The 28,000-nt window shown below is 36.9% G+C and overlaps 1 protein-coding gene across 9 annotated transcripts in view; it reads right to left on the bottom strand.

Moving 5' to 3' along the window:
• THADA (THADA armadillo repeat containing) overlaps window positions 1–28,000 on the bottom strand; it is a 312,556-nt gene that overhangs the window by 251,443 nt on the left and 33,113 nt on the right. For 7 of the 9 annotated variants that reach the window (XR_010835564.1, XR_010835563.1, XR_010835565.1 and 4 more), the window contains 7 exons: window positions 25,455–25,578; window positions 15,362–15,513; window positions 12,337–12,550; window positions 9,532–9,667; window positions 8,788–8,924; window positions 5,203–5,361; window positions 3,651–3,808 (listed from right to left, as the gene is read on the bottom strand). Coding sequence is in view for 6 of the 9 variants with exons in the window: in XM_059079306.2 (XP_058935289.1) it covers window positions 3,651–3,808; window positions 5,203–5,361; window positions 8,788–8,924; window positions 9,532–9,667; window positions 12,337–12,550; window positions 15,362–15,513; window positions 25,455–25,578 (1,080 nt within the window). In the remaining 3 variants the exon portion in view is untranslated. Of the gene's footprint in view, window positions 1–3,650; window positions 3,809–5,202; window positions 5,362–8,787; window positions 8,925–9,069; window positions 9,355–9,531; window positions 9,668–12,336; window positions 12,551–15,361; window positions 15,514–25,454; window positions 25,579–28,000 lie in introns of those variants that run through there. The other 2 variants (XM_059079307.2, XM_059079318.2) reach the window with 2 other exon arrangements.

Genomic DNA, 28,000 nt, shown 5'->3' with positions numbered 1-28,000 from the left:
CCGTAAACCTTAATTTAAATTTTACTTTAAGAGACAGCCACAACCTTAGAAATGTCAACAGGAGTTTCTAATTCCACTTTGGTTAAATGGAATAGTTTATAAAAGTTTACACTACAGTAAGATAATTAACATTTTTTAAACTGGACATTCTCTACTATAGTGATTTCTTACTAACACTCGGGATTTCGTGAAAGCCCAAACATTGTCCTCCTACATAATAACAAAGATGACGGTTTCCTGGTATTCAGACATCTTCCCACCAGAACGTTTATTCTTTGTTTTCTGGCAAATCCTTAACCATGTGCCATTCTAACAGTTGCCCTTTAGTCTGACTTTTTGAAATGAATTTGTCTTGTATCCCCTATTACATTTCCAAGCCCTTTGAGGTCAGAGAACCACATATCCTATTTCTTAATATTCCCACAACACCCTTGTAGTAAGGCAGTCAATAAATAGTTGACTAAATGATGTAATTACATGCTCAACTTCACTTCACAGCTTTAAAATGGTAAGCTGCATTCAGCACAGTTCAATGAATACTTACTCATAATTTCTAAAAAATAAACTTTGGTAAAAGAAAATACAAAAGGTAATTTCTTTAAGACTGACAAATGCTAATAGACATACATCCCACTTATAGTTCATTAACAAAAATCTAAAACAGTAACAAAAGGTACTGAGGGAACATATAAACCCAGTTAGCCATGTACATCATGAAAATTACAACAGAATCTAAAGAAGGAGTTTTTTAAATTGCTCATTTCTAATAGGTGGCAATTATTTTTAATCATGTGATTTCTGTGGCAATAATTCCTAGGAAGCGGAAAGCAGATACATTAAAAAAAAATACTACTCAAAAGCTTCTTTTTAGGAATATTAGGGGAAATATATAAACATATGAACTGATAGTCCAGGTAGAGGAAGTTTAAAAAATCAGTAGCTACTGGGTATCGATATCCCATGGAAAGAGGACCAACAATGTATCAAGCAAAAGCTCTGCATCAGCAAAGCATCCAGCTTGAAACCCAGACACACACCAGTCAGGAAGTTTGTGAGATAAGGTTGCATGCACTGCTCACTCTTTAAGGGTCTCGACTTACACCCCTCAAAGCTGGTTTTATCTCTGCCTCTCGGACAGGGACATTATGAAAGAACCTTTCATAATGGGATTACAGTGCAGGAGAAGGGTCAGACATGCCTCTGAATGAACACATTTTCTTCTTGATGACGTCGCAGAGGACACACTCCTTCACAAGCAATCATCTAAGGGAATGGATCATTTGCTATAAAGTTCTGTAGCAAGTTGCCTTACTGTCCTGTTGCTTGCAAAAATCTGGTTGGCTATGGGAAGCTGGGGAAATTAAATTTAAAGAAAAATTAAATGAGCCATTTAGAACAAAGGCAGCACTGTGTCATGTCGGAATACAGGCTGGGAAGCAGAAGAATCAGGTTCCTGTCCCAGAGCTGCCACAAACCAGCTTTGTGATCTTGGGCAAACCAGGTAACATCCAAGGGCTTCAGTCTCCCCTTGTGCAAGAGAGCTGGATAATATCATCTCTGTGAGCCTTCCAGCTCGAACAGTATGTGAATACAGCACTGAATACTCAGAATTATAAGCGAGCACCAGCTCCTCTCCTCGTACAGCAGCAAAAATCCCCAAATTGGAGTCTCACTACCTGTTGGCCTAGTATAAACTATACTCATGTATGGGGGACTGAAGTTGTCACCCCTTTAACAAAGGCCTGTAAAATCAGGATGGGCTTAAAGGAGCTGAGTTCCATGAGAAACCCTCTCCGTCGTCTAAATGTGAGACCGCAAATGTAAAATGGCAGTAGAATCCTGTTCCTTTTTCAGTAGTTAAGGCTGAGTGGAGAGCAAGAGAAGCAACAGGCTGAACACCAGTATTTCAGGTTCCACAGAACAACTTCCTTCATCCACTGAGAGAAAAGGAAATCAAAAATATTTTTAGGAGCAATTTTAATTTTTTTAGTAAAATTTAGCATGATCAAGACTAAAGTTTTCCACAGAGGGCAGGGTTTCAACATCAGAACAGTGCTATTACGTACACTCTTGTTCACTCACTCAGTCATCAATTTCTTTTCAAACATATATATGTGGGGTCACCACATGAATGGTGACATGGAGAAATGACTGGACCTTATTAGAATGGAAACGGATATTTTACAGAAAAACAGGATTCTATTTCTTATTCAAGAAAACAGTCATCAGAAGAGTTCTTTGGTTTATAAGAGCCTCTCTTTGTTATTGTTGTTGTTTTACAAACATCTCTTCTATTTTATATTAGTTCCCAATTTTAACCTGGATATCCCACATAACTTCATAAGATTTGGGTGCTCTGTAAAAGGTGTCAGGACGAAATGATTTTCACAGGAAGCTTTCAGGTCTTCCTCAGTTATAGTAAAAGTAAAATATGTTTCCCTTAATTTTGTTTTTAAACACTGGCCAACAAACCTAAAACACTAGATGTTTTAATTTGTCCTTGAAAAGTTGAGAAGTCAAGGGGCTCTAGCCCATATTTACTTCTTAGTGAGATGGTGAACATCAGTGAAGTAATCATTAATCAGCAAAGACGCTGGCATTGGCACTCCAGCCAGTCACCAGTAAGGACTGGAAGTAACTCTAGGACACTAACGCCTGTTTGATTTGGAAGAGAATAAGGAACATAATGAAGCCGGCAGTGTTCTGTTCCCCTCTGCTGTTCTCTGTCTCACAGCCTTGCAACATCACAAGCCCAGCTGTTAACCAGATGCAAACACATCAGCCACAGAGAGTGTGAGAATAAAAATATTAGCATTATTTCCATGGAACTGGTCACATGGTTATTACAGAAATAATCAGCATTAGCATACTACAATATTTGTTTTGTTCTTAAATGTCATAACACCCTATGGGAGAAATTATCTGTATTTGAAAAAGGTTAAAAATGAAAGTACATGTTATGTATCTTTGCTGGAAAATGGTGGGAAATGGATTTGTTGAAACCATATGGAAAGGAAGAGGGAATCAATTAAAAACAGAAATCTAATAAATCTAAAATATTTCCAAATGAAATGCTTGTGGTAAGCTAATTTCTTATAAACACTGCACTCAAGTCACTTGAACAGTTCCAGATGGAACTAACTTTGTGGTCTTAAAATAAAAGTCAGCCAAAAAAACCAAAGTAACTACAACTTTATCATCAGTGTAGAGGGAAACATGAGATCTATAATCAACCAATATATAAAGAAAAAAAATATATATATTTTTTTCTTTGCAAAATTTAAGAGGTTTGTGGAGTTTTACTAGACAATTTCATTTACATTTGAATTTTAAGTTTGTGTGTGTTAAATGGAGAAATAAAAATTCAAATGTTAATACTGAAGTTAAAAGTGAGGTAAAAGCTATCATTATTTATATAACTTAGAGAAATAAAAACATTTCTAAAAATGCCAAAGTTTGGAAATGGATTGCAAGATCCAATTCCTATACTTTAATGAACTTTCTTCAGTTGACATCTGTAAGATTTTATTCAAGAAAAATTTTTTTAAGTTATTAAAAAAAATTTTTTAAGTTATTTAACTTTTAAATAAAAGTTTGTGATTTATGCTTTGACCAGAAATTATACTAGGTGGAATAAACAGCTACCCTACCTGTTCCACTGTCAATAATCCATCAGGAGATTCTGGCACAGACCGCATGGGTAGAAGCTGGCACAGTGAGCCTAAGAGTAAAGCGACTTCCTTCATGCTTCTCCAACAACATACCAGCACCATCTGAGCAGTTACGTCACATGTTTTTCCTTCTTTACCTTAAAAAAACAAACAAACAAAAAAAAACGATTGCAACTCTAGACACTTGATTACTCACATCCCAGGTTTCTTAGAACAAGCTTATTCATAATTTCCCCAAGAATAATCTGCTTGAACAAACCAATTTGTCATATGCTATATTTATTCAGGAGAAAATAACATTTGTTGGGCATGTGTTATGGGTAGGAATCACAGTATTTTATTTAATATACTATATTCAAAATAAATTTAAAAATAAAACACAATATTCTAAAACTGAAGTCTAACCTTTGGAAGTTAATGAAACAAACTCTTCCTGCCTCTCAGTCATCCATAAGATATGACTATAATAAATATATTTTATTATTTGTTTTGCTGAGGGTGGCTGCTATGGCAGTAAAAGAATAGGATACAATTTTTCTTTCAAAGGAAAATACAAATTCTCTTTCAAAATATATTTAAATTCCATGGTCAATTAGCTATAAGAATCCTTCCTCTCTTTTTCTAGCTTTAGAAATATTTTAGTACTGACATTAAAAAAAAATCCAAAACAAACGATTAAATTTAAAATGTAAGTTAACAAAATAACCTTTTTAACGTAATCCCATTTGTCTTTTAAAAGGCCACTAAACTCAAAGGATAAATGTACATACACTTAAATACATAAAATTGGTCTGAAATGATGTACACTAAAGAGGGATGAAGTAGGATTGAGGAAGAAATAAGGAAATGAAAGAAAACAACATTAATTTGTTGTTAATTCATATTTATCTCTGTATTATTTGAAACTGTTACAAGCATACATTTGTGTTATTTTGTGTAATTAAAAACAAATCATAGAGAAATTTTTACAAGACAATATCCCCATCTAGTGGAGAATGTAGAATATGTTATAAATCTATAAGATATTACTGCTTCTGATGACTTTTTACAGCATTATAGAAAATTATAAAAGAACTAATGAGAAAACAAACAGTAAGAATTTGAATTCTGGAGGCCCGGTACAACAGAGCAGCTCACATTTCTCTGAGTCATAAATTTGTTTCTTTAAAAGGCTGTTTGACTACGAGGACTCTCACAACATCGAACCATAGTGCTGGGAGAAGCAGACTGCTCCCCAAACCCAAGTTCACTGTGCATCACTGTTCCTATATCACCTGGCTGTCAAGACAGGTTTCAGCACTCAAAGGCTTTCTGCTGAAGCACCTTATACACTGCACTGGTGAACACCATTTTCTGGTAAAGTCTTATAAACTCACTCCCCAAAATAAATCATTTATAAGCTCAAAACAGACTTTATTTTCTAGAAGTATACTACACACATTTGCAGCCTCTGATTTACTATAGAAAAAGAGCATTTTGTACATTTTATTTGCCACTTAAATACTGACTACAATACTGATTTTATATATACCTTTGATTTCTGCAGAAGTATCAATATTCGGTACATTGGCACTCAAGTCCTCCAAATCAAAGCTATCACATTCTTTCAAAATTTTAGCTTGACTGAAATAATCATTAGTATCTCGGGGCTGAATCTCATTCAGAATCGTCTGCAAGCGGTTTGCTGACTCTGAGGGAGAGAGATGAGATTATGTAAAACCCCAGTTCCACATCACATGAAGACTTCCCTTGGGGGTATTTGCCCTCAAAAATTTTGTAATTTTCAGTACTTGATAATTAGCACTATAAGAAGGGACTCACAGGATGGATAATGTGAATATTATTTATATAAGGTCTTCATGACACTTGAGTGTACTTTCAAAATATGGTGAATATTTTAAATAGGGTGAAGATTGGACAAAAAAGCACAACAGAAACTGTCCACAGACAAAGGCTGCCATCTCCCTTACATTGCTTTTCTCAGTGTTGTCTAAGAATCTCAAATACAGTGCTCAAATAGATGAAGGAAGAGCAATAAACTTCAATAAATTTTGATTTAAGAGGTAAGAAACCCCACCACCAACAAAAATAATCTTTTATGGCCCAGGAATATCATGAAAACTCCATATTTGGCTTTGAAATGCATAAGTAATATACTGCTTTCTAAGTTAGATTTCCAGTCATAGTATTATATTCATTTTTATTTTTTAAATTTTTTATCATTATTATTATTTTTTTTGCGGTACGCGGGCCTCTCACCGTTGTGGCCTCTCCCATTGCGGAGCACAGGCTCTGGACGCGCAGGCTCAGCGGCCATGGCTCACAGGCCCAGCCGCTCCACGGCATGTGGGATCCTCCCAGACCAGGGCACGAACCCGTGTCCCCTGAATCGGCAGGCGGACTCTCAACCACTGTGCCACCAGGGAAGCCCTAAACTTCATTTTTACTTCTTAGTAAGCACTCACTGGATTAGGAAATGTAAACTTCACGAATGCAAGACTTTGTTCACTGCTCAACTGCTAGTGCCTAGAACAGAAACTGGGTCATGGCAGAGGTTCAGGAACGTGGGCTGAAGGAATTTATGGATGACTAGGTAATAAAGAGCTAGGCAGGCTCAGATTTTGAAAGAAAATAACAAGTAATCATCTGAAACCAATTAACAAATCAAAGAATGGGTTATTTACTGTATACCTATTATACACTCATACTTTAGGTATTATGGGAAATACAAAGACCCAAACTGCTATCATAATGGTTCAGCCAACATCTTATGTTCACTTGTGGCTTCCATGAAATTTTGTCAAAAACAAATTTTGACAGCCATGAGAAAGTAACACTGGCCCAAAAAGAAACCATAGAAAGACTAAGAAAAAAGAGAGGGGTAACCAGAATAAAATTTTAAGAACCATTTTTGTGGCTTTCAGGGGAGACTTTTTTCAAAGAATTCAGAATGCATGGCAGATAACATGGGAAAGACATAAGAAAAATGGAGACAACCAGAGGAAAAAAAAAAAGGCAAAATTAAGGAAAAGTTAGTGGACCATAGACAGTTTTTGAGACTGACAGATATTTTAAAACTTTAATAACACAAAATTTTAGCATACTCTGAAGGCCCTACTCACAACTGGTGACAAACATTCAAGACTTCTCATCCAAAATATATTGGTATTGCCTGATCCAAATATCAGCTATCAGACTGGATGTTCTTTATTCCTATGCACTGTTTAAGTAGGAAAATTAAACCAACAAATGTTAGTATTTAGACTATCAGCCAAAATAAATCTATAACTGTATCTTAGTATCATGAACCATCACCAACCTTCCAACTCATTTTTAGTGAAGAACAAAACGTAACATTTTCTATGCAACCACACAACTTTAGAACTTTAGATTAGTTTAATTATCGGCCCAAAGTATTGTATTGTATGATGCAGTGTGTGTTTATGATTTACTCAGTATATTTTTAATATAAGCCTCTCATTTGCACTCAAAAATGCATTCACCAACTTTATTTCAACACCAAAATATAAATTTACGTCATGATTTTCTAGGTGTTCAAAGGAACATTCCTGTTAGTATATAACTTTAACGGCCAATCCCTTCTGGCCTGCTGTAGTACAGATCCAGTAATCCCCTCACACTGTCCCTCTCCATCCCACCTGGGATCCCCAACCATCAACATCGTCAGGGCTCCTCCTTCTGATGTATCGCCAGGAGGTCAATAGTAGCCTAAGACTACGTCATAATACCTACGTCATTCACCTCATCACACAGGCATTTTATCATCTCACATCAACACAAGAAAAAGGGTGAGCACAATATAGTAAGATTTTTTGAGAGAAAGAGAGAGACCATATTCACATAACTTTTATTATAGTATACTGTTTATAATTATTGTTACTATTGGTTATCACTGTTAATCTCTTACTGTGCCTAATCTATAAATTTTAACATAAGTATGTATGTATAGGAAGAAACACAGTATGTATAGGGTTTGGTACTATCTGCACTGTCAGGCATCCACTGGGGGTCCTGGATCATATAGCCCTCAGATTAAGAGGGAACGGCTGTATACACATACCACCAAGGGCATCCCAGGCACTGAATTTAGTTCCTACACTTTCAGGAATTGTTCATTCATTCTACCAACTATTGATAGTGTACCTCCTTCTGCCAGGCACTGTGCTAAAGCACAAGGGAGGAAAACAGACAAGATTCCTGTTAAACTGCAACAACTCCATGAAGGAGAAATCTATGGGAAGGGGAGAATGCTAAGAGACAAGACTGGTAAGGTAGCAGGAGCAAAACTATTACAGGACCTGGTCACTAACGTATTTTAAATAAAAAGGAAGAGGGGGTGGGCAGAGCACAGGGTTAAGTAAAGATTATGTGTAACATGATAGATTATATGACTAGAAAAGATTACTTTGGATGTGGTAAAAAGGAAATGGAAGGAGATAAGAGTAGATGTGGGGAAACAAGAGAGGATAAAAGCCTACAGTAAGGTAAGAAGATGCAGATAAAAGAAAAAGAGATTTGAAAGCTATTTAAGGGGCACCACTGAAAGAACGTGGAGACAAGCTAGATATAAGGAGCAAAGGGGAGATGTCAAGCAGCCCTAGGCTCCTGACTTGCATAAACAGGTCTCTGGTAGGGCCATTTGCAAAGATACAAGGGTTGTGAAGGAAAAGACAGATGAAAGTTCATGAGTTCAATTTTGGGCATTTTGACTATCTCCTCCAATTTTTTTTTTAATTAAATGGTCTTTGTATGTCCAATGGTCTTAGCCTATTCAGATTTCTAACAAGTTGCCTTCTCTGACTGAACCCCATCAACTGCTCTCTAATTTATACTGCCTGCCAGAATACAACCCTGGTAGGTTGTATTCTGAAATGACATATTATAAAACCCAATTTACCCCAGAGGAGGAAGTACCTTGCTGATCACCTGGTTATTTATTTTGGTTATTTTTTCACAGTTAAAAATATTACTAAAAAGGCAGAAATATCACTAGTCATAATAATAATTTCTTTTCCCCCTATTTAGCCTCTGTATCTCTCTGAAGAAATGATTAGGGGAAAAAACATAGTAATTCTAGCTTTCTTCGTTTAGTGACCTGCATCAGTGTCCATGGGGATGAGGCCTTCTGGGGAGGAGCTCTGAATAACTGGAGACACCACGGCAGAAAGCCTGTAGGACGTCACAAGGAGCTTCTCCACCACGGGTCTCCACTCACTCACCAACTGCAGGCTGCTGCAACAAAGACATTAGGGTAATTTACACTAAGAGCAAAAATCACATTTTCAAGATGAAATTAATAGACAAAAAGGGTCAAAAGAATTTGGGTTTCAAAATCGTGCAATTTATGAAATATTTAAGACATACAAATACGTGTATATATGGTTTTTTAAAAAAATTTATTTATTTATTTTTGGCTGTGTTGGGTCTTTGCTGCCGTACATGGCTTTCTCTAGTTGCGGTGAGCGGGGGCTACTCTTCGTTGCAGTGCACGGGCTTCTCATTGCAGTGACTTCTCTTCTTTCAGAGCACGGGCTCTAGGCGCACGGGCTTCAGTAGTTGTGGCTCACGGGCTCTAGAGCACAGGCTCAATAGTTGTGGCACACGGGCTCAGTTGCTCTGCAGCATGTGGGATCTTCCCGGACCAGGCTCGAACCCGTGTCCCCTGAATTGGCAGGCAGATTCTTAACCATTGCACCACCAGGGAAGCCCTATATGTACATTTTTAAATCTAATTTTTAATTACCTTTAAGGCAATATGTTCCTTTCCCAGGACACATTCCAATAAGAGTTTAAAGCTCAGAAGTGAGAACTGAGGAAAGAGCGGGGGGGATATACTTACTTTAGAGCTAGCTTCCGCAAAGCTCCTGTTATACAGTGGACCCGCCCGTACATTGGAAACGATGCTGCTGCCTGAAGCAGAGAATTTTCAGCCCGAGATACTTCTTCCTCAAGATTTTCCAACAAGCATTTGATAACTAGAAAAAGCAAAAAAACCCACCAAAATCAACCAAAATAACACCAGTTTAAAAACACATTTACAAATTTGTGCACAGCAGAACAGTTCCCACAAAAGCACCCAACTCAGTTGAACTTTATACTAGAGATTTTTGAATGAAAAAAGAGATCTTTCAAGGTTATCCAGCCTGTTCTCCATTTCCAGTTAAGGTAGTACTGTGTCTTTGCCCTAACTTCCTGGATCCATTTACAGCATTCATTCTGGATCACTTCTCCTAGACATCCTCCATCTGGGTTATCAGACCCCAGGCCCATGTGCTATTTGGACAGATTTTAAAAAACAATGGCTTTACTGATATATTACTCATATACCACACAATTTATACACTTAAAGTGTACAAGTCAAGGATTTTTAGGGTATTCACAGCTATGTGCAACCACCACCACAGTCAATTTTAGAACATTCTCATCCTCCTCCCCTCAAAAAAGCCTCACCCATTATCAATCTCTCCCCTCCCCGCACCTCTCACCTTCCCCAGTCCTAGGCAACCACTTAAGCATTTTCTGCCTATTCTGGACATACCATATAAACGGAATCACACAATATGTGGCTTCTTTCAAAGTTCATTCATGTTGTAGCATGTATTAATATTTCATTACTTTTAACAGCTCAGTAACAGTCCATTGTATGGATATACCACATTTTATTTATCTATTTATCAGATGATGGACATGTGAGTTGCTTCCACTTTTTGGCTATTATGAATCATGCTGCTATGAACATTCATGCACAAGTTTTTGTCTGGACATAGTTTTCATTTTTCTTAAGTATATGTCCATTATGGACTGAATGTTTGTGTGTCCCTGCCTGTCCGCCCGCAAATTCATGCTGAAACCCTCACCCTCAATGCAAGGAAATTTAGAGGTGGAATCTTTAGGAAGTAATCAAGTTTAGCTGAGGTCATGAGGGTGGGACCTCCATGATGGGATAAGTATCCTTATAAGAAGAGGAAGACAGACCAGAGCTTGCTCTCTCCTCCATGTGAGCACAGACTGAAAAGGCTGCTGTTACAAACTAGGAAAAGGGTTCTCACCAGGAACCGAATCTGTTGGCACCTTAATCTTAACCTTCCCAGCCTCCAGAACTGTGAGAAATAAATGCCTGTTGTTTAAGCCACCCACTTTACGGTATCTTGTTATAGCAGCCGGAGCTGATTAAGACAATGCCCAAGAGAGGAACTGTGGAGTCATATGGTAATTATATGTTTAACCATTCAAGTAACTACCAGATTGTTTTCCAAAGGGGCCAGACCATTTTACATTCCCATCAACAGTGTATATAGGAGGGACTTCCCTAGTGGTCCAGTGGGTAAGAATCTGCACTCCTAATGCAGGGGGACCAGGTTCGATCCCTAGTCGGGGAACTAGATCCCACATGCATGCAGCACATGGCGTGCAACTAAGAGTTCACATGCCACAACTAAGAAGCCCGCATGCCGTAACTAAGACCTGGTGCAGTGGGAGGGAGGGAGGGAGGGAGAAAAGGAGGAAGGGAGGGAAGAAGGAAGGAAGGAAAACATAGGGCAGTAATTACATGGTAGGAGGAGGGAGCTAGGATAAAGAAGAGGCTTCAAAGTTATGGGTGCTGTTGTATCAATACTTCTTAAGCTGAGTGTTACTACCCAGCTTGGGGACAAAACTTGTGAAATTTTTATATTATTACTATTTAAATCCTATATATATATATATATTTAAATATTCTTTGTATGTTTGAAATATTTCAAAAAGTTTTAAGATGTCTTAAATTTGAAAGCTTTTACATGAAGTATGAACTCCCCAGTTCACCCCAATTGCAGACCTCTTCTTACCATCTTATCGGGGTCTCCTCTGGAATCCAGCCCTGAAGCAATTAGAGTTCGGCACGTGTCATGTTCCATGGCACTGTCATCTCTCTATCCCCAGCTCTATGGCCACATTTCCACCAGACTATCGATGGCCTCCTAATTTTCTCCCATTATTAGTTCTCTTTTTCATGGCTTTTTCTACTATCTTGGAGAGAATAATTGTCAACTCTCTTTCAACATCTGACCTCTGTTTTGTTTAATAAAAATCTCTATCTATCCTTATTTCTAGTACAATTCCAAAATGAAGATTTACTAGGATAAAATTAACTACATGAACCCCCAACAAATATTTGTTTAAAATCATTAGATCTAAACCAACTCAGACCCTAGGTTTTGGAACTGGCTATATGGGAAGAGTAAAAGGCAAGGTTATGAGAGCCAGTTAAAACATAAACCCCAACAGACAAAGAAACTCTGCTCTATATAGAATTAACAAAGATGATTTGGCTATAGTCATAGTAAAATTTCTGTAGAAAAAGAGTACATTTTTGGTAGAGAAAGAGGTCTTATTTAAATAAAAGGTCTATTAATGTACGTTTGCATATATACTTATTTAATGTGAATCCTCTGTTTAGAAGCAATATAGTTGAGTAAACTTTATTTGCAAAGGAGAAATTCATGATATACTTATATGCTGGTAAACCACAAAGCTGGTAAACTCTTAAATAAAAAAAAAACACAAAGTAAGTGTTTAACCATTAGATAGCCTAACCATATGAATAGTGAAGAAAGTAAGATATTGGTTTTGATAAATAAGAGCAAAAGGTCATTTACTCAACACAAACCTATTAATGTATTACTTTCCACCAGAGCAGCAGACTTATCTCCATCTCCACATGCAACCCGCTGAGTTTTTAAGTAAGTAGACAGAGATGACGGCAGAGCGTTCTGCCAGATTAAGAAGTTCAGTAGGTAGGAAGCTGTTACACAGTCATATGGTTTGGTGCTTGTGCTGAGCTCCAGTGCTGCCTGGAATAAGCCTTGTAGTTTCTCTGAACCCTAAGATAAAGCAGAGACTCAGTCATTATCACTGAAACATTTCTTTAATTTGAAGGAATAACACATATTTAAAGACAGAGCTTGCCACACAACTGACACTCGACACGAACATTAATTTTCTGAATATAGGTTGGAGTTTGTTTTTTTTTTTAGGCTGTGCCAAGTGGCACGCGGATCTTAGTTCCCCTGCATTGGGAGTTCAGAGTCTTAACCACTGGACCACCAGGGAAGTCCGGATAAAGCTTTTTTTTTTTTTTTAAAGTACCTCTTTCTTCAGCAAAAGGATACTTTTTCCTGTAGAAATTCTGCTATGACTATAAGGAGATCATCTTCGTTATTTCTATATAGCCCAGAGTTCTTCTGTATGTCAAGGTTTGTTTTACTGGGAGTCATGCTCCTGCCTTTCTCCCCACCCCCTTCCCATACAGCTAGTTCATGGAGAAAAATACACATACATATGAAAATACAAATTCACCAGGCTGTTCCTGGCAAAGCTCCATGTATATGTGTGAAAAATAAAGAGATAAGATCAACCTCAGAAATTCTGCATTACAGCTCCCACACCTATATCTCATCTAAACATGCACTCACACAGCCTGTCCTCAAGAAGACAGAACAAAGGGCAGTTCACTGTAATACGCATGGAAAGGTATGGGGCTGAGGACAGGAGACATGGATCCTAGTCCCAACTCCACAGTTGACAAGTTGCATGTTCACCACGCTGGAACCTAGGGTTTCATTGCTCAACAATATTGATTCTACTAGGATTATCTCATAACTGTCTAATATAAGGGAAAAAATCATTATCTAGGTATATCAATATTTAATAATGTCTTCTAATATCAAATAATAGACTCAAATATCAGCCTATTTCTATTTAAATTCTTTGCTGTTTGCTGTTTAATTTTCTATGACCTAAAAAACTGAAAGACAGTGGCTAAAACTCAAACCTAAATAAATATTAGAAAGAATCAATTAAGCATCTCAACCATTTTTTGTAACTGACAGTTAAGTCCCTAAACTAACTAACCAATTAGTAAGAAACAAAATAAATAGTCTTTGGAATCTAAAAGAGCATCTTTGTTCTATCATCTCAGGTCAATCAAAATATAAAGACCTTGGATATGTAGCTCCACAAGAAAGAAGGGCGAGAGACTAAGTGAGTAGTAAAGTCATATATTAGAAAGATATGCCATCAAAATATGAATATACAGATCCTTAGAGAGATTAGGCTAGCATTCAAAAAATGTTTTCAAGTTAGCTATATTAAAAAAGTTAATTACATATTACATAGGGTATACCCAAAGAAAGACTTTGAAAATATAATACATAATTAATATTTTTAAATCTTGAATTTAAAATCTTGAATCTGGGACCATTTACTAATACACAAGCCAGACCAGATATATAACTACCAGAATCCTATAGCAAGCCATATGTGCTACTAAGTTTCCTGAATTCTATAAGTTGTGTCTATATACCAAGCATGTGTTTATCAAATTAGATACACAGAGCCCCCCTGAGGGGCCTTCATAGTTCATTTAAGGACCAGGTCTTTCATATAGGTGCCATAATATATACCTTTCCCCACTCCAGATATTCTCAAAATACTAGCCAGGAATGAGGCACAGTTATACATATAATACGAAGCTACAGTGTGATGAATGGTAAGAGGCAACGGTTGGTGGAAGGGGAGATAGAGAAAGAGAAAGCATCTTCTTTAAAAACACTTATAAAGTACAAAAGTTAGAAGCCTAAGCACCAAAGAAGTTTCTGCTCATCAGGGCACCTGAAAGACCACCAGGACAGGCGGACACTAGGGAGCAACTCTCAATGTGAACCCAAGTCAGAAATGTTTGAGATTTTGCAATGCCATCCAGGAGCAGTGGAAACAGACACCTTAGGCTCTCTGACATGTGCTCCGACAGAATCCCTCTGCATCTACAAACTGCCATATCTAAACAGAGCCTAATAGCTACAGCCCAGACCATGGCTCAGCTCCCACCCCTAAAGGCTCCCGTGGCCTGTACACAGCTCCAAAAGGAAGCCATAGCAAAGCTCTAAAGCCAGTGACCCGACAGCTGCTGATGACCTCACTGCCCCAGAATAAGCCTCAAGGGTAGAGCCAAGTACCTGGGCTATGGGGTCTCCTGAAGACCCATCCCCAAGCTTTGCCTTCACCCCTGAGCCCATCTTTGATTCTCACCCTATGGTGGGAAGTGCAAGGCATCAGGAAGAGCATGGGGGCTGGGGATGGGGTAGAACACCCAGGGAGAGAAATGCTGTTAACCTCAAGTACTCTGAGTTTCAGTCTCAGTTTAGCTATTACTTGATGGAAGATCAGAAACATGTTCTCTACCTCATTTACACTAAGCTTCCCAGTCTACTATGCAGGGAGATTATCTAAAAAAAATCAAGTTACGGTAAGTGATGTGTTTTGATCGAATATTAACATGTCCAAGGGAACTGGGGAGACCACAGTTAACTGAAATCTACCAATAATCTTGTAAACAATAAAACCTACTGCCTCCTACACCTCCCTTTTTATCAAAACAATTTTTTTAAAAAAAAGCAAAGATCACTGACTTGGATTTTGCTTCTCTTACAATATTTCCTCCTTCCCCACTACCCATCCTTACCTTCTCCATTCCACTACCTGCAACAGGAGAGGTATTAATGATAACTGAAACAGAAGATGTAAGAAGACAGATGCAAAGAGCCTGGACAATCCAGACTGCTTTAACTGCTACTAAGATAGAAAGTTTTCATGCATACACCACATTTACATTTACAGAAGAAAAGTCCAAATACCTGAAATTGTACAAATGTTTTTGGTAACTTCATTAGAAGATCAAATGCTAAAATTTTCACTTCTTCAAAAGTGCCAGTTAAACATTCCATTAGCGTTTGGAAACGACCAACATCAATATCATGACTCAGCTGATATACTGTTTGTACTCTACCTAAAAATTAAAAAAAAAAAATTTTTTTAAGTGAACAGCAGGAAAAGGAAATCAACATTTTGAAGTTATTTGGCCAAATTTATAGAAAATTAGTGTAAGAACTCACACCTTATATTTTACCCACAATAGCGTAAAAAATATTTCCAATAATTTATTTACTAAAATGATAAAATAATAAGTATTACAATTCTACAAATAGGAAATATTTTTCAATAACCATTAAAAAAAATTGAAGAATAGTTCATATACAATGTGTTAGTTTCAGGTGTACACCAAAGTGACTCAGATGTATATATTTACTTATACACACACACACACACACACACACACACACACACACACACACTCCTTTTCAGATTCTTTCCCATTATAGGTTATTACAAGATATTGAATATAGTTCCCTGTGTTACACAGTAGGTTCCTGTTATTTATCTATTTGATACGTAGTAGTATGTATACATTAGTCCCAAACTACTAATTTATGCCCCCCCTGCACCCCACTAGCCTCTTTGCTAACCATAAGTTTGTTTTTTTGTCTGTGAGTCTCTGTTTTGTAAATAAGTTCATTTGTATCATTTTTTAAGATTCCACATATAATTGACATCATATTTGTCTTTCTCTGACTTCACTTAATATGATAATATCGAGGTTCATCCATGTTGCTGCAAATGGCATTATTTCTTTCTTTCTTTCTTTCTTTTTTTTTGCAGTACGCGGGCCTCTTACTGTTGTGGCCTCTCCCGTTGCGAAGCTCCGGACGTGCAGGCTCAGCAGCCATGGCTCACGGGCCCAGCTGCTCCGTGGCATGTGGGATCTTCCCGGACTGGGGCATGAACCCACATCCCCTGCATTGGCAGGTGGACTCTCAACCACTGCGCCACCAGGGAAGCCCTATTTCTTTCTTTTTTATGGCTGAGTAGTATTCCATTGTGTGTGTGTGTGTGTGTGTGTGTGTGTGTGTGTGTGTGTGTCTACATACACACACACCACATCTTCTTTATTCATTCATTCATTAATAGGCATTTAGGTTGTTTCCATGTCTTGTTATTGTAAACAGTACTGCTGTGAACACTGAGGTATATGTATCTTTTGAATTAGAGTTTTTGTCATTTCCCGATATATGCCCAGGAGTGGGATTGCAGGATCATATGGTAGGTCTATTTTTAGTTTTCTAAGGAATCTCCATACTGTTCTCCATAGTGGCTGCACCAATTTATATTCCCACCAACAGTATAGGAGGGTTCCTTTTTCTCCACACTCTCTCCAGCATTCATTATCTGTAGACCTTTTAATGATGGCCATTCTGACTGGTGTCAGTTGATACCTCATTGTAGTATTTTTTAAAATTTTTATTTTTATTTTTTTGCCACACCACACAGCTTGGGCTTGCAGGATCTTAGTTCCCTGAGCAGGAATTGAACCCAGGCCCCCTGCAGTGGAAGCGCAGAGTCTTAACCACTGGACCGCCAGGGAATTCCCGTTCATTGTAGTTTTGATTTGCATTTCTCTAATAATTAGCAACACTGAGAATCTTTTCATGTGTCAGTTGGCCATCTGTATGTCTTCTTTGAAGAAATGTCTATTTAGGTCTTCTGCCCATTTTTTGATTGAGCTGTTTTTTTTTTATATTAAGCTATATGAGCTGTTTGTATATTTTGGAAATTAATCCCTTGTCAGTAGCATCCTTTGCAAATATTTTCTCCCAGTCTGTAGGTTGTCTTTTCATTTTGTTTGTGGTTTCCTTTGTTGTGCAAAAGCTTTTAAGTTTAATTAGGTCCCGTTTGTTTATTTGTTTTTATTTCTATTACTCTAGGAGACGGACCCATAAGATATTGCTGCAATTTATGTCAAAGAGTGTTCTGCCAATGTTTTCCTCTAAGAGTTTTATAGTATCCAGTCTTATATTTAGGTCTTTAATCCATTTTGAGTTTACTTTTGTATATGGTGTTAGAGAATGTTCTAATTTCTTTCTTTTACATGTAGCTGTCCAGTTTTCTCAGCACCACTTATTGAAGAGAATGTCTTTTCCCCATTGTATATTCTTTCCTCCTTTGGTGCAGATTAACTGACCATAAGTGCATCAGTTTATTTCTGGCTTTTTATCCTGTTCCATTGATATATGTGTCTGTTTATGCACCAGTACCATACTCTTTTGATGACTGTAGCTTTGTAGTATAGTCTGAAGTCAGGAAAAGTGATTCCTCCAGCTCTGTTCTTTCTCAAGATTGTTTTGGCTGTTTGGGGGTCTTTCGTGTTTTCATACAAACTTAAAAATTTTTTATTCTAGTACTGTGAAAAATGCCATTGGTAATTTGATAGGGATTGCACTGAATCTGTAGATTGCCTTGGGTAGTATGGTCATTTCTTCCAATCCAAGAACATGGTGTATCTTTCCATCAGTTGGAGTCATCTTCAATTTCTTTCATCAGTGTCTTACAGTTTTGGGGGGTATAGGACTTTTGCCTACTTAGGTAGGTTTATTCCTAGGTATTTTATTCTTTTTGATGCAATGATAAATGGGATTGTTTCCTTAATTTCTCTTTCTGATATTTCATTGTTTATGTATAGAAATACAACAGATTTCTACATATTAATGTTTTATCTTGCAATTTTACCAAATTCATTGATGAGCTCCAGTAGTTTTCAGGTAGCATCTTTAGGATTTTCTATGTATAGCAACATGTCATCTGCAAACAGTAACAGTCTTACTTCTTTTCCAATTTGGATTTCTTTTATTTCTTTTTCTTTTTCTGACTGCTGTGGCTAGGACTTCCAAAACTATGTTGAATAAAAGTGGCTGGAGTGGGCATCCTTGTCTTGCTCCTGATCTTAGAGGAAATGCTTTTTGCGTTTCACCATTGAGTATGATGCTAGCTGTGGGTCCGTCATATATGGCCTTTATTATGTTGAGGTATGTTCTCTCTATGCCTACTTTCTGAAGAGTTTTTACCATAAAAGTTTTACCATAAAAACAAAAGGGGGGAAAATAAGACCTACAAAAACAAATCCAAAACAAATAATAAAATGGCAATAAGAACGTAACATATCAATAATTACCTTAAATGTAAATGGACTAAATGCTCCAACTAAAAGACACAGACTGGCTGAATGGATACAAAAACAGGACCCATATATATGCTGCCTATGAGAAACTCATACAGATCTAGAGACACATACAGACTGAAAGTGAGGGGATAGAGAAAGGTATTCCACACGAATGGAAATCAAAAGAAAGCTGAAGTAGCAATACTAGCATCAGACAAAATAGACTTTAAAATAAAGACTGTCACAAGAGACAAAGAAGGACACTACATAATGATCAAAGGATCAATCCAAGAAGGAGATATAACAACTGTAAATATATATGCACCCAATATTGGAGCACCTCAATATATAAGGCAAATGTTAACAGACATAAAAGGAGAAATTGGCAGTAACACAATAATAGTGGGGGACTTTAACACCTCACTTACATCAATGGACAGATTATCCAGACAGAAAATCAATAAGGAAACACAGGACTTAAATGACACATTAGACCAGATGGACTTAATTGATATTTAAAGAGCATTCCATCTGAAAGAAGCAGAGTCCACACTCTTTTCAAGAACACATGGAACATTCTCCAGGATAAATTACATTCTAGGCCACAAAGCAAGCCTTGGTAAATTTAAGAAAACTGAAATCATATCAAGCATCTTTTCTGACCACAACGTTATAAGGCTAGAAATCAACAAGAAAAAAACTACAAAATTCAAACACACAGAGGCTAAACAATATGCTACTAAACAACCAGTGGATCCCTGAAGAAATCAGAGGAAATCAAAAAATACCTAGAGACAAACGAAAGGAAATAAGTAGTTTTAAAACATTTGTTTAAAACTATTTCATTCTCTTTCAAAAAGTTATATATTATGTACAAGATACCTAAGTTATTTTTCAAATAAACAAGTACAAACAAATAAATTCAGGAATACATCTTTTAAAAAAACCTTCATAAACTTTCTTGTCCTAGAATGCAAAGTCCTACCATGTCTTAGGTGAACTGACATAGAATAATCAATACAATGACATATCCTTTAAATAATTTAAAAATCTGCCTGTTTGATCTGAATCTTATTCAAATACGTAGTTTTCCCTAGGCACCCATTCAACTACATGTATTACTTGCACTTAGGTTTGGTTGACTGAAAGAATCAGAGTGGAGAATGGAAGAGGAGGCAGTGATGTAAACAAAACAGAATGTTAGGTCTCCCTCAAATAAATATCTGAGTAGGTGGATTACTCCGCAAATTTCCGATTATAACACAGATAATCATAATTGATGGATAAATTGAGGTATCTGCATTGCCCACAGTCTATTATAAGAATACTACCCCCAGTTTTTTTGTTTTAATAAAGATTGACTGTTACTTACAAAAAAAAAAGGTTAAAATTACTATCAATATGGAATAATCATTTCAGTGTTTAATATATAAATGTGTGAACAGGTTGATTTTTTTAAAGTAACATTTAAATTATCAACCATTGAAATAAATGATTATATTTACTGAAGAAAAAAAAAGACATATCCTAATACCATCCCTGGGCATCAACAGTAAAGAAGGAATCTTTTTGCCATTCAGGCAAAAAGTTCAATTCATCTACAATGTGGAAAAAAATCAGGCTGGCTTCACTCTTTGTCATAGCAGTATGTAGTGCTACAAGATAGTGGAGCAATGCTTACCAAATCCTTAGGGAGAAAAGGGGTGATGAAAATCTACATATCAAAATCCCATTCCAGTATCAAGTATAACAGCAATATAAACATTTTTGAATGTGCAAGAAATTAAGAACTACATTTTCCCAAAAACTCTTCTCAAAAAAAGATGAATTTCAACCAACAAAGAAATTAACAGAAAAACTATCACTAAAGAATGATGACAGTCACCAAATCTATTTAACTCTTAAGGCTATGACTAAACCTATGGGAATAATGGATTTCATAGCAGGATGTGAAGAACCTTTAACATTTAACGAATTAACCCCTTGTAATACCTGAAAACATTTCTATGCTTAATTAGAGGAATGTTGCTCAATATAAATCAGCATGTGAGTTCATTTAATCTTAACTCGCAAGTTAGTCCAACCCTGTGAAATTCATAGGGCAAGCAAATGAAGTTTTTGTCACTTCAACCACACCTCTGCTCAAATCTGCCTCTTTTCCAATTCGGACACCTTTCATTTCTTTTTCTTGCCTAATTCCTCTGGCTAAAACTTCTGGTACAACGGTGAATAGCAGCAGTGAAAGTGAGCATCTGTGTCTTGCTCCTGATCATAGGGGAGGGGCTTTTGGTCTTTCACCATTGAATATGGTGTTGACTTTGGGCTTTTCATGAATGTCCTTTATCATACTGAGGAAGTTCTCTTCTATTCCTAGTTTGCTAAGTGTTTATTTGTCTAAAAGGGTGTGGAATTCTGTCAATACTTTTTCTCCATTGAGATTATCATGGTTTTTTTTCTTTTGTTTTAGTGTGGTGTATTACATTTACTATATTTTCTTATGCTGAAACACCCTTGAGTTCCTGGGATAAATTCCACTTACTTAGTCATGGTATATAATACTTTTAATATGCTGTTGGATTTGGTTTTCTAGCTTTTTCTTGAGAATTTATGCACCTATATTCATAAAAGATACAGCTGTAGTTTTCTTTTCTTGTGGTATCAGAGTGATGCTGGCTTCATAGAATGAGTTAGGAAATGTTCCTTCCTCTCCAATTTTTTTGAAGTTTGAGAAGGAATGGCATTAATTCTTCTTTAAATGTTTGGCAGAATATACCAATGAAGCCACTCCCCTTGGACTTTTGCAGAGAGCTTTTCTTTTGAGAGGCTTTTGACTCCATCTCTTTATTTGTTATAGGTCTGTTCAAATTTTCTACTTCTTGAGTCAGCAATTTGTATATTACTAGGAATTTGTCCATTTCAGGTAGGTTACCTAATTTATTAGAAATACAATATAATTGTTCGCAGTACTGTCTTATAATCTTTTTTATTTCTGTAAGGTCAGTAGAAATGTCTCTACTTTTATTTCTGATTTTAGTGATTTACATCTTTTTTTAATTCTTAGTATACCTAAAACTTTGTCAATTTTGTTGATCTTAAAAAAAAAACTTCTGGTTTTGCTGATTCTCTATATTGTTTTTCTATTCTCTATTTCATTTATCTCCATTCTAATCTTTATTACTTCTTTCTTTCTGTAGCTGTGGGGTAAGTGTGCTCTTCTTTTTCTAATTCCATGAGGTGTAAAGTTAGGTTATTGATTTGAGATCTTTTTTCTTACTTAATGTAGGCATTTACAGTTATATAAATCTATCTATTAGCACTGCTTTTGCTTCATCCTATAAGTTTTGGTAAGTTGTGTTTTTGTTCTCTTTCCTCTCAAAGTATTTTCTAATTTCCCCTTTGACCCATTGGTTAGTTAATAGCTCTGCTCAAATTGGAAGCCTTCTCTGACACCATTGTATGAAAGAGCTATTACTCCCAAACTCCCAGGCACTCTATACTTCCCTGTACTTTTCTTCTTGGACTATTTTTTCATATTACTTATCTCCATCTGAAATTCTACATATCACTTGTTGACTTACTTAGTCTATCTTCACTAAAGTCTAAGCTCTAAAATGGGAAGCACTCTTTTGTATACTGTGTATCCTTGGCGCTAAATAAATTATTTGTTGAACAAACCCTTTTAATCTAATTGTGGAATCCAATTTTTCACCATGAATACTGTGACATTTTATTCCTAATGAGAAAGATGCATGTGGCTTATTCTTCTTGAACTAGGACATACTTGAGGAAAGGCAAAAGCCATTTTAACTAATCCCAAATCACAGTCTTTCTATAAAATAATATAAAAACCTACATTAGTATTCTTGAGATAAAGATGAAGAATGAGTTTACATTTCCTATCCTGTATTTTTCAGTCATGCTTCTTTAGCCTCCTTTACAATTAATGGGTACAGTAATGGTTTGCTCTATTTACATTACTTCCCAGTTGTTTAATTAACATCATTACTGTGCCATTAGTCACTGTCCAATTATACATGACTCATTCATTAGAAAGATGACACAGGTTTTTCACTTTTAAAGTATATTTTAAATATATTAAACTATTCTCTCAATTGAAAAATTACCAGTATAATTCAGCCTAGATATTTCCCATACACCTAGGTGTAACTATAAATATAGGAATGCACAGAAAACTTTTTGTTAAATGGATAATCAATCACTCTCAGGTAAAACCTTATTTTCTAAATTCAGTTGTAGTACCACTGAAATTCCCTAAACTGATGGGTACTCCTGTATTCATTTTCTGTGGATGCTGTAACAAATTACCATGACCTTTGTGGCTTAAAACCACAGAAATCTATTTCTCACAGTTCTGGAAGCCAGAAGTCTGAAATCAAGGTGTCTGTAGGGCCATGCTCTCTCTCGAGTCTCTAAGGGAGAATTCATTCCTCGTCTCTTTCAGCTTCTGGTGGCTGCCAGCATTCCCCGGCTTATAGCCACGGCACACCAATCTCTATCAGCACTGTCACAATGACTCCTCCTTTTCTTTTTGTCACATTTCCCTCTTCCTCCCTCTTACAATGCCACTTGCAATGGCATTAAGGCCCATCCAGATAATCCAAGACTATCTCATTTTACGATCTTTAACTTAATCATATCTACAAAAACCCCTAAATAAGTAAGGTTTATGTAGTAAGGTTCACATTCACAAGTTCTAAGGATTTGGTATGGGTTTCTTTTGGAGATCATTTTTTGTCCTACTATACTTACTTAATCAGGTGATCCAATTTATCAAGAATAATGGGACAAACTAACATCATGTATCTCTTGTTATCATGCCCTGAGAAAGAAACTACATCACCTATGCAGTATTCCTGCCAAAAATGCATAACCTGAATCAAGTCATAAGGAAACAATCAGACAAACCCAAACTGAGATACATTCTTCCAAAATGTTAATGTCATGAAATAAGAAAATTTCCAAATCGAAAGAGGCTCAACACGCATAACAATTAAATGCAATGTGTGATCTTAGACTGGTTCCTGGATTGTGGGGAAAAATTTTTTTTCTACAAAGAGCCAATTATTAGGACAACTGGTACGATTTGAATATGGATTGTATATTAGATAACAACATTGTGTCAACATTGATTCCTGAATTTGATAATTGTGTTATGGTTAGAAAATTAATGAGAGGGCTTCCCTGGTGGCGCAGTGGTTAAGAATCTGCCTGCCAATGCAGGGGACACAGGTTCGAGCCCTGGTTCAGGAAAATCCCACACGTCACGGAGCAACTAAGCCCATGCCCCACAACTACTGAGCCTGTGCTCTAGAGCCCATGAGCCACAACTACTGAACCCGAGTGCCACAACTACTGAAGCCCAAGCACCTAGAGCCCATGCTCCGCAACGAGAAGCCACTGCAACGAGAAGCCCACGCACCGCAATGAAGAGTAGCCCCCTCTCTCCACAACTAGAGAAAAGCCCGCGCACAGCAATGAAGATCCAACGCAGCCAAAATTAAATAAATAAATTTTTTAAAGAAAGAAAATTAATGAGAGAGAAACAGTGAGGTAAAGCAAATATAGCAAAAGAATAATTTATGAATCTAAGTAGAGGGTTTGTGGCTGAACTACTCTTGAAATTTTGTTGTTAGTTTATTCACTGAACTATTCTTGAAACTTTGCTGTTAGTTTCAACTTTTTCAAAACAAAAACTTGAAATAGTTTTCTTCAAATGAAGCAAGTCTGTATTAACAGCAAATAACTGCCAAAAAATTATATTTTGACTAAAAATTTAAACTAAAAAAAAAAAAAATCCACTTATAGTGTAAAGCTTCCTGGTCCTTTGGCCATTCCCTCCAAAAGAGCAGTACATTTTCCTGTTTGTCCACCGTCAAGGAAGACTGAGTACAAACAAGAACTCATCATTAAAATACACATACATTCATGTATGGAGATAAAAAGAATCACTTCTTGTCAAAAAGGAAAATAAGGGCTTCCCCGGTGGCACAGTGGTTGGGAATCCACCTGCCAATGCAGGGGACACGGGTTCAAGCCCTGGTCCGGGAAGATCCCACATGCTGCAGAGCAGCTGAGCCCTGTGCGCCACAACTACTGAGCCTGCGCTCTAGAGCCCATGAGCCACAATTGCTGAAGCCTGTGCATCTGGAGCCCGTGCTCCGCGGCAGGAGAGGCCACTGCAATGAGGGGCCCGTGCGTGCAGCGAAGAGTAGCCCCCACTAGTGGCAACTAGGGAAAGCCTGTGTGCATTAATGAAGACCCAACACAGCCAAAAATAAATGAATTTTTTAAAAAACTTAAAAAAAAAAAAAAGAATAAAACAACTCAAAGAAAGAAGTTAAATATTCATCCTGTTGAGTACCCCACAGAGGAGATACAAAGGGTATGATTAAACCAGAATGCCTGGAAATGACATCCTTATATTGTCATTCCAAAACCAGATTCAGACTTATGAAACAGACAGCATATAAGGGAAACCACATTTAAACCACAGAGACTCACTGAGGAATGTTATACATAAGAGAAACTATTATTATTTTAATTTTTTAAACTTAAAGAACAGATTGGGCACTATCCTAACATAGCAACATACAAATTAGGGGAGTGAGGGCAGCAACTCATCTCATAATAAGCATAATCCATGAAAACTCTAGTTTCGGGTCAGCAAATAACAATCACTGAAAAGTTTTTCTCCCTTATGCCCCTAACTGGCAAATTGAATTATGTCCAAATAAGAATTATATAATGAGACTAACACCTCCGATAAGAATCTAAACAAAAGACAACAAACCTGAAACTTCAAGTAAAACAAAATATTGAAAAAGTATGTTTTTCAAGAAAACAAATACTTTCCCCAAACATGATTGAAAACTTACCTTCTGGCACAGGAAAAACTTCAGCTATTGAGCCTAAAATGGTTAAAGCTGAAAATCTAGTTGGGTAGGAAGAGCCAGGAAATAATGCTTCAAAAAGACTGTTGCAAATGGATGACATGAAATTCTAAAAGAAAAAAATTACAGTAAGTATAATTGAGCTAACTCACAATAGGTTATCTTGAAAGTATCACTACTATTACTCTGAAGAGTGAATTTTTTTCTAATTTAGAGAGAAAAGATTTTTTAAAACAATACTAGTTGTTCTCTTTGCTTGACAATTTAGATTGGCACCCTTGACCATGAGCTCATGACTTCAGTGAACCCTATCTCTGTAGAGTCAACAAGAAGTACGGAAGGGCTTCCCTGGTGGCGCAGTGGTTGAGAATCCGCCTGCCGATGCAGGAGACACGGGTTCGTGCCCTGGTCCGGGAAGATCCCACATGCCGCGGAGCAACTAAGCCCGTGAGCCATGGCCGCTAGGCCTGCGCGTCCGGAGCCTGTGCTCCGCAACGGGAGAGGCCACAACAGTGAGAGGCCCGCATACCGCAAAAAAAAAAAAAAAAAAAAAAAAAAAAAAAAAAGAAGTACGGAAGAAAATGAAAACACTAATTTAAAAAGATATGTGTGCCCCCATGTTCACTGCAGCATTATTTACAACAGTCAAGATATAGAAACAAATAAGTGTCCAAGGATGGATAAACAGATAAATAAATCAGACAGAAAAAGACAAAGACTTAATGATCTCTCTTTTATATAGAATTACAAAATTAAAAACAAAAACAAAAACCAACCTCATAAATACAGAGAACAGACTGGTGGTTGCCAGGGGTCGGGTTGGGGAGGATTTGGAAAAATGGGTGAATAGAGTCAAAAGATACAAACTTCCAGGTATAAAATAAAATAAATAGGCCATGGGATGTAATGTACAGTAGAGTGACTATAGTTAATACTACTACATTGTATATTTGAAAGTTGCTAAGAAAAAAACCTTTTTCTAACTTTGTATGGTAAAAAATGTTAACCAGACTTAATGTGGTAATCATGTCCCAATATATACAAATGTCTAACCACTGTGTTGTACACCTGAAACTATTATGTCAATTATACCTGATTTAAGTAAAAAAAAAAAAAGTACAATTCTAAATGTAGTCCAGACCAGAAAAAACATTTTTCTGGTGAAAACATGATCTATTCTGCCCTGACTTGTGTTAAAGTTGTATGAATATTGATTTTCTTCACCAGAAGCATTCAGGCATCAAAGGTATATATACTTTTTTTTTAAGTTTTAAAATGACCAAAGACATATCCAATATATACTACTTGATACATTTAATAAATACTTGATATCTGGCTATAATGACATATTTCATGACAAAGATTCCACTGAGAGTTCCACGGCATGTGGGATCTTAGTTCCCCAGTGAGGGATCGAACTCGTGTCCCCTGCATTGGAAGACAGATTCTTAACCACTGGACCACCAGGGAAGCCCCCGGACAGAGGAAATGAATAATGGGAAATTCCACAGCTATTCCACTGTCTTCTATGTGCCCCTCTGAGACTCCTATTCTACCTTTCTGTTTATACAAATGATTAGAAATGAAAACGTTTAGTAAAACTCAATAAAAAAAAGCAATGTGGGAAATAGTTTATCCAGGATAAAGTTTTCTTCCTCTAATTAAAAATAATAATAATAATTTCTCCATAAGACCAAAGGAAAAACATATAAGGAAAAGCTGTGATTCTCAAGCCTCTCATACACTGCTATGCCCTGACAACATATATTTGTAACTAAGCAGCATATAAGCAGCCCTAGTCCCAACCGTCTTTACATAGGATTCCTGCATTCATTTCCTTGGTCAAGGACATAAAATCCTGGGGATTTATCCTGTAGGCCCTTACAAGCCCTAAATAAGAGTATACTAGTTTATTAATTCTATTGGGTTTCAAAGGAATAGGGTAGTTATTGAAAATATCTTAGTTAAACTAGTGTTAATTATAAATGAGTAGTATAGTATTCACATTAAATGGCAACAAGTTCATCCTTTAGGATTTATCTTATCCTAACTGCAGTGTCAATTGTATTTTCAGATAAAGTTGTTCTTTTCCTCAACCAGACTGTAACCACAATGGAGGCAGGAACCACAATTTAGACATTTATGTACTGAACACACTGTACTACACACATAGTAAGGGCTCAATATATGCTCTAGTCCCTTTTAATGGCCCTTGGTGAGGATTCCAGATACCATGGCCTAGCCTTCAAAACTCTCTGCTACCCATCCCCAAACTGATTTTCTAACTCATTTACCATTATTCAATTCCTCTGTCCGGGGACTTCCCTGGTGGTCCAGTGGTTAAGAATCTGTCTTCCAATGCAGGGGACACAAGTTCGATCCCTCATTGGGGAACTAAGATCCCACATGCCGTGAAACTCACGTGCTGCAACAACTGAGCCCGAGTGCTCTAGAGCCCAAGTGCCACAACTAGAGACCATGTACTCTAGAGCCCACATACCACAATGAGAGAGAACCCTGCACACTGCAAC

This window comes from Kogia breviceps, chromosome 11, assembly GCF_026419965.1.
Source record: "Kogia breviceps isolate mKogBre1 chromosome 11, mKogBre1 haplotype 1, whole genome shotgun sequence".
Lineage (NCBI taxonomy): Eukaryota > Metazoa > Chordata > Mammalia > Artiodactyla > Physeteridae > Kogia > Kogia breviceps.
Note: the sequence above shows the minus strand (reverse complement) of the source record. Positions and strands in the feature narration are given on the sequence as shown.